The sequence below is a fragment of the Talpa occidentalis genome, unplaced genomic scaffold, assembly GCF_014898055.3.
Source record: "Talpa occidentalis isolate TD23 unplaced genomic scaffold, MPIMG_talOcc4v2.1 talOcc4.4, whole genome shotgun sequence".
NCBI lineage: Eukaryota > Metazoa > Chordata > Mammalia > Eulipotyphla > Talpidae > Talpa > Talpa occidentalis.
The window spans coordinates 39,327,907-39,335,198 of NW_023604295.1; the positions used below are offsets into that span (position 1 = coordinate 39,327,907).

The following is a 7,292-nucleotide window of genomic DNA, read 5'->3' on the forward strand; positions in this document are numbered from 1 at the left end:
AGGCGCGCCCTCGCCGGCCGGCTGATGTCAAACTGCAGCTCGGCTGGTGTAGCTCTTAAAGGGCCCGCGCGCTGCGAGTGCCCGGGCTTCTCCAGCCGCCCGCCCGCGGCGCGGGAAATGGAGGGGCTGCCTCCGGGCCAGCCACCTCGACGTGCTGCAGAAGCGAGAGCCAGCGGGTGGAAAGGAAAAGGGTGACGAGCCTGCACGCGCGCCCCTGAAGTATTGCCATCAAAGCCCCCCTTGTTCATCTTGCATTTGAAATTCCATTTCCTTTTCTGCCCGGTTGGAAATTATTCTGATTGTTTCCTGGGGAAACGCGGGGACCAAGGCCCTAACTCCAGAGGAGAAATAAGGGGGGTGGGGTGGGGGCAGGGGTCAAAATCCTTCTTGCTCCGAAAAACCTGCAAATGGAAGGTGGAAAGCAATTTTTTTTCCTGCATGCAAAAAGGGATTTTTTTGATTCTTTTTCTGAATGACCTACCTTTCCCCTCGTCCCGCTGCACCCCCCTCCCCAATGTACAGACTCAGAAAAGAAATCACGTAGAGGTTTCAGGAACTCACACCCTTGCACGCGTTCCCTTCTTTTCACCGCTAGTACAATTTTTTAGCCCTGACCTGCTAAACTTTTAAAAATACGTATTACAAAGGAGCAACTTCTTGTTGTCAAAGCAGCTCTATTACAAATATAAAGGGAAATAAAGAGCAAAGACCTTCCACCAAATAAATAAACTAGTCTAGAGCAAAACCAATGCGGAAAATTTTTCTCTAAAGCAAAGCCCAGCAGGGAGAGTAGTAAAGGGTTAAAATCCTTTTGATTGACGTTGTAGCCTCCGGTGCCCCGGGCTCAGGCGCGCGCCATTGGCCGCCAGGCCTTGCGCCTGGCGGCCAATGGGGGGGCGCGGTCCACGAGCGGTGCCGCGTGTCTCCTCCTCCCATTGGCTGAAAGTTACTGTGGGAAAGAAAGTTTGGGAAGTTTCACACGAGCCGTTCGCGTGCAGTCCCAGATATATATAGAGGCAGCCAGGGCCTGGGGATCACACAGGATCCGGAGCTGGTGCTGATAACAGCGGAATCCCCCGTCTACCTCTCTCCTTGGTCCTGGAATAGCGCTACCGATTACCAAGTAGCCAAAAGATATTATAATAAACCCTCAGCACTTGCTCAGTAGTTTTGTGAAAGTCTCAAGTAAAAGGGACATAAGCAAAAAAAAAAAAATTATTTTATGCCAAGAACTCCAAAAATAAAATTCTCTAGGGATTAAAAAAAAAAAAGCAACTGAAAATGCCAGCTGATATAATGGAGAAAAATTCCTCGTCCCCGGTGGCTGCTACCCCAGCCAGTGTCAACACGACACCGGATAAACCAAAGACAGCATCTGAGCACAGAAAGGTAAGGGCAATACCTGTATCTCTGCAGCCCCAAGAATTTAAATCGGGGTTGGGGGGTGGGGGGAAGGCGCCTTTCTCAAACCCCGGGGTGAAAATGGCAGATCCCATGGGAACTCAGTACTATTTTTTTTTTTCCTTTACAGTCCTCGAAGCCTATCATGGAAAAAAGACGAAGAGCAAGAATCAATGAAAGTCTGAGCCAGCTGAAAACACTGATTTTGGATGCCCTTAAGAAAGATGTAAGTGGGTAATGCTGCTTTCTTTTTCTTTTTCTTTTTTTAAATTTAACAAATGAAGTAGTACTATTTCTCAGCCGCTAAGAATAAAACAATCTCACCCCAGCCGGGTCTTCCCCGCCAGCACTGAGTTCTCTGAGGCAGTAGTGCCGGGCCGGGGTCAGGAGATGTTGGGCACCCTAGTCGCGGGGTGGGGGGGGACCCCCAGCTCTCCAAGGTCTCTCGCGGGTATATCACTTTCTTTGCGTTCCTTCTCTCCTGTGCAGAGCTCGCGGCATTCCAAGCTGGAGAAGGCGGACATTCTGGAAATGACAGTGAAGCACCTCCGGAACCTGCAGCGGGCTCAGATGACGGGTGAGTGCAGCTCCCCGCGTCCCCTTCTGCGGGCGTCCCTCGCCCCGCGGTGATTTCTTCCAGACTTCCGCCCGTGGTTGTGAGAGGCATTCAGCTACATTTTACTGCCTTGGCTTACTCTTGCGTTCCCACGGTCTGGGGCTTATTTATAGCCACAACTCCTAGTTGTTACTGTTCCGGAAAGGGAGGGAGAGACTTTGTAGCGGCCGGGGCGCAGGCAGCTACAGTGGGGGAAGCGGCTGGGGGCGAAGGGCTGAGAACCGTGGCGGTTTTGAGCTGTTGGAGCGTGGGGGTCATCTGGTTTAGCACTCGCCGCTCCCGGGTTACAGAAGTAGGAACGGGCGAGGCTCGGTTGGCTGGGGTGTGGGGTGTGGGTGGAAGGGCATTATCCAAGGTCACCTCGTGCGCAGAGCAGGCGTTGGGGGCATATCTGGGGCTGAGATCGCTTTAAATAGAGCGCCTGGGAAGGTCTAGGCTTCTGTTGCTAAATTAGTGTGGAGTGGCTGGAGGGGTTTTCCAAACCCACCCCTGCTTGCCAGCGGCACTTCCACCGGCTGGTGGGGAGGGAGGCGCTGCGCCGGGGGCTCGCGTCCAGGGCCGCTCTGTGACCTGTCTGTCTCCTTCTGGCCCGCAGCCGCGCTAAGCACAGACCCGAGTGTGCTGGGGAAGTACCGCGCCGGCTTCAGCGAGTGCATGAACGAGGTGACCCGCTTCCTGTCCACGTGCGAGGGCGTTAACACCGAGGTGCGCACCCGGCTGCTCGGCCACCTGGCCAACTGCATGACCCAGATCAACGCCATGACCTACCCCGGGCAGCCGCACCCCGCCTTGCAGGCGCCACCCCCGCCCCCGCCAGGACCTGGCGGCCCACAGCACGCGCCGTTCGCACCGCCTCCGCCTCTGGTACCCATCCCCGGGGGCGCGGCGCCCCCTCCCGGCGGCGCGCCCTGCAAGCTGGGCAGCCCGGCTGGAGAGGCCGCGAAGGTGTTCGGCGGCTTCCAGGTGGTGCCGGCTCCCGATGGCCAGTTTGCCTTCCTCATCCCCAACGGCGCCTTCGCCCACAGCGGCCCGGTCATCCCGGTGTACACCAGCAACAGCGGGACCTCCGTGGGCCCCAACCCAATGTCGCCTTCCAGCGGACCCTCGCTCACTGCGGACTCCATGTGGAGGCCCTGGCGGAACTGAGGGGCTGAGGCCACCCCCTCCTTCTAAACTCCCCACCCCTTTCTTACTTTGGGACACTAAACAGAAACTTTGGACGCTGGGAGAGAAGAGACCTTTGTGATTCAGTGGTTGCTTGTTTTTTTTAATTTCTAAAAAGTTACTTTTTTGTAGAGAGCTGTATTAAGTGACTGATCATGCACTATATTTGTATATATTTTATATGTTCATATTGGATTGCGCCTTTGTATTATAAAAGTTCAGATGACATTTCGTTTTTTACACGAGATTTCTTTTTTATGTGATGCCAAAGATGTTTGAAATGCTCTTAAAATATCTTCCTTTGGGGAAGTTTATTTGAGAAAATATAATAAAAGAAAAAGTGAAGACTTTTATGTCTTAGAATTGATTCTTTCGGAATATGTTTTTAAAAGTCATGTTGAATTACAGTAATCTGAGAATTAGGGAATTGGCACTTTCGTTATTAAAAGGACATTTTTTTAATCCCTCAAACGTTTTACCAAACCTTCTAGAAACAAGTTATGTTTAATTATCAAGAACCCATCTGATAGGGTTTCCCTGATCAATTTATGGTCAATCTCAAAGGATTTCAGAAGTTTTCAGTTGCAGTTGGTTAAGTCTTTCAGTCCTAGGTCTCATAGTAGTTCCTTCTGAAGAAGGTTGAATGGGGCTGAATTCATAAAGGTAGTAGGTCCAGTACTATTATGGACCAGTGCATATTTAGGGAGGGTTCTGTAGCACTAATCCCCTGGGGTAGCTCACCAACATCCAAAGAGTAAACAAAGCTGTAGCTTCCAGCCTTCAAGTATTGGAGTCTTCCTTTAGTCAATTCTCCTTAGGTACAGCTAGACATTCCCTTGTACCAACATCTAAAAGTTTGAAATGCCTCTCTGCACCCTCTTCAAGCAAGCTGAGAAGGTCAACAGATTCCTTCTGCCAAGGGACAGCTAGTTAGACTCCCAAGTGGAGCCCTAGCCCAGATGATTAACACCAGACATATGTTTTTGATAAGTTTCTGTGCTTGGCTTTAATAGAGAAAGCATGTGGGGGCCGCTCTGGCAGGCACACAGGCCATCTTCCCCTTTTAATACAAACAGCAAGCGACCCCTTCGCTTGGTCATGCCCCATTTCCAGGCAAGATGTGGGCTCCAGATAGAAGCAAAGGGGTTGTCTCGGGTTTCAGCTCACATAACCCTCCTTAACAAGTCCTAACTCAAAGCGGACAGCTTTAAACTGTGCCAGGATCTGCAGGGAATTTCTTCCAAATCCCATCACAAAGGCTTGTCAGATTTTGTCAGATTTGGCCAGGTGTTTGACTGCATCCAGGTGTTGGGGAAATGAAAACCACGAGCCCTGCGAGACCAGACACATCAGCCGTGCTGTGGGTCTGGCGGGCGTGCCCTCCTCCCGCACAGCCGGCCAGTCCTCCCGCCCTGGCCCCTCCCGCCGGCCTCCTCGCACCCCCTTCCTTTAGAGCGGCTTCTGGGAGAAGGATGAGGCGGGAGAGATCAATCTTTGAAGCCTTCCTAACAAAGATAAAGCCAACGATTTTCTGTCTTGTTTCAAAAGCTTTACCTCTCCCCCGCCTAGCTCTGGCCTTTCCCACAGGCCAGTGCAGAGAGCCGCTCTATCACAGAAATGATCTGGCAGACAGCAGTCTGTTTTCTACTCAGATACCTTCGGACCCAGCTTCTCGCCCACAGGGAGAGGTTAAAATACTTTTTTAAAAATTTGGCTCCAACTTGCCTCATTTTGTGTAGTGAAAGGTGTCCAGCACACTGTCCCCTCCCCCAGAAATTCACTCACACACACCACCCCCCTTTTTTAATCATACCACTTTCCCACATTTTCCCTCCCTTTTAAGCAAGAACATTAATAACAATTGCTCTATTATAGGACACTCACCACAAGCTCAACTGCTTCATTTTGTAAACCTGTCTTCTGGCTCCACTAAAAGTTCTTAAACTGTACTAGTAAAAACTATCAAGACATGGGGATTTCGCCTTTTTTATGTACATTTATGTACTTTAAAATCCACACACGCACCAGTGCAATCTCCACACCAACCCTAAAGCTAAATCTTATCTGTCTTTCCTGGCACTGAAGGGGAACAACCGAAAAAGTGAATTTTGATTGAGATCACCAAAAGCACATAGATAGATTGGGGTTGGGGTAGCAAATTGAGGAAAAAGAAGTAAACATTTGATTCTTTATAGTTTGGAAAAGTCTTTCTTCCTCCTGAAATTTGGGTGAAGACTACTAGATGAGACTTTTGTTTCTGAACAATTTGGGGGGAGGGGGGCGAGGCCCCAATGGGGATTTTCAGGTTCTTGTCCCAACTATGCCACTAAATTCACTGTGTCACTTTGGATGAGTCATTTCTGCTCTCTGGGATATTTCCAAGTCTGTAAAATGAGTAGGGTTATTTCTAAGACTCTATGCCCTGCACCGAGCCTGCTTCTGGCGTAATTAGCTGGGGAAGAGACGAAGCTTCAAAGAAGATTTCCAATCTTACCTCTCCTCCGTCCCCCCTTCTCCCCCCCTCCGGATTCCTCGGGCCTGGCCTAATTATAAGGCCGCGAGGCACACCCAGCAGCCCAGCTCCCCCGCCCCGGGCAGTGCCTAGGACTGCAGGAGATAAGGCAAAGCTCCCAGCTCCACGCCCGGATGCTGGCCCCCGGCCGCCGCCGCTGCGCGCATTAGCCTCTCAATGGAGACCCTCCGGGCCCCGGCCCCCCGCCGTCCCCGGCAACATCCGGAGCGGGAAAGGCGCTGAACTGGAGGGGCGGGGGGGGGGGGCGGGGGTGGGGGCTCTCCTTGGTCGAGACAGGAACCTCCTCTTAGAGGGATTATAACCGCGACTTCCAGGCGCGTTCCCTGCTCTTGCCCCGTCCCACCTCCAGCGTTCCTCGAGTAGGGACCCGGGGGTTAGACGGGACCCCCTCATCGTCACCACCGTCCCGGGAAACCTGTCATTAAAGTCAATTAACTTTTCCCACACCCATTGGCCGGTTACAACCCGCTGCTCGCTTCCTCCCCAGCCCCTAAGTACAACCAGATGGACGGCCGGGCTGCCCCCGCCGCGCGCCCGCCTGGGCGGCCCGGGGGTTCCAGGGAGGCCGCCGAGGCCAGCGGCCCGGGCGGGAGCGAGCCGGGGCGGCCACGCCGGCCCAGCCCCGGCGGCCCTGCGGCCAAGGTGGTTTGCTTAGCAGGCCGGGCTGCTTTCTGGCAGGAAATGAATAGCTCCCAGATGAGCTCAGGCAACCTGAGAGGTCGTGAGAACGGCGCGAACCCCCGCCTGTGCAGCCGGCAGCCTGCCAGGCCGCGGGGGGAGCGGGCGGCCGCGGCGGCGGCGGGAGGCCGGGAGGCCCGGCGGGCGGGCGGGCGGGCGCGCGGGCGGGCGGCGGCGGGGGAGGAGGGCGGGGGAGCCGCTGACACACGAGCCCGCGCCCGCTCCCGCTGACAAGCAGGCAGCCGCCCGCGCCCGGCCGCCTCCCCCGCTTCCCCGCCCCGGGCCCCAGCGCCTCCCAAGCAGCAGGCCCTAGCCGCAGAAATGCGGCCGCCGGCCCCGCCAGGGCCTGGGGGTGGGGCCGCCTGCCAGTGTTTTTCCAGTTCCCCTGGTAGCTCCGGGCCGCATTTAGAAGCCGGGGAAACTGGGCCGAGGCCAGTGTCAGGGCACCAGAGGCCCTGGCGACCTGCAGGGAACTGCCAAGCGGCAGGCCACGCCAGTGCAGGGGTGGGCAGGGAGGGGCAGGGGCATCTAGGCCCACAGGGTCATCCCAAAAAAAGACTGAGCGCCAGACAGCAACTCTGGACTTCTTAAAAAAAAAAAAAAGTGAATCTCATTTCTCAGAACCCTGGGCCCCTGCTTAGTGCCCAGCAAGACCACTTCAAGCGATAAAAAGAAAACAGTAATTGCCACACCGCACCTGCCCTCACAGAGCTCTCAGTTTAGCTTGGGTGATAGACAAATATTCTAGTGACTCATCCAGGCATGGTGTGGTAAGTGCCAAAAATGAAGTTTAAACAAAGGGCACCTAAGAACAGAGATTAATTCTGATTGGTGAGAAAACCAGGTAAATTTTTATGAGCCATGGCACTGGAAGCCCAGAGGGGAAAGATGAATTCACAA

At 54.0% G+C, this 7,292-nt stretch overlaps 1 protein-coding gene across 1 annotated transcript; it reads left to right on the plus strand.

Annotated features, from left to right (window-relative positions):
• Nucleotides 1-979: 979 nt before the first annotated feature.
• Nucleotides 980-3,521, plus strand: HES1 (hes family bHLH transcription factor 1). Its single transcript, XM_037524558.2, has 4 exons — nucleotides 980-1,389; nucleotides 1,532-1,627; nucleotides 1,891-1,978; nucleotides 2,613-3,521. The coding sequence occupies exons 1-4, from the start codon at nucleotides 1,282-1,284 to the stop codon at nucleotides 3,161-3,163; spliced, it is 843 nt and encodes a 280-aa protein (XP_037380455.1). The 5' UTR covers nucleotides 980-1,281; the 3' UTR covers nucleotides 3,164-3,521.
• Nucleotides 3,522-7,292: the final 3,771 nt, after the last annotated feature.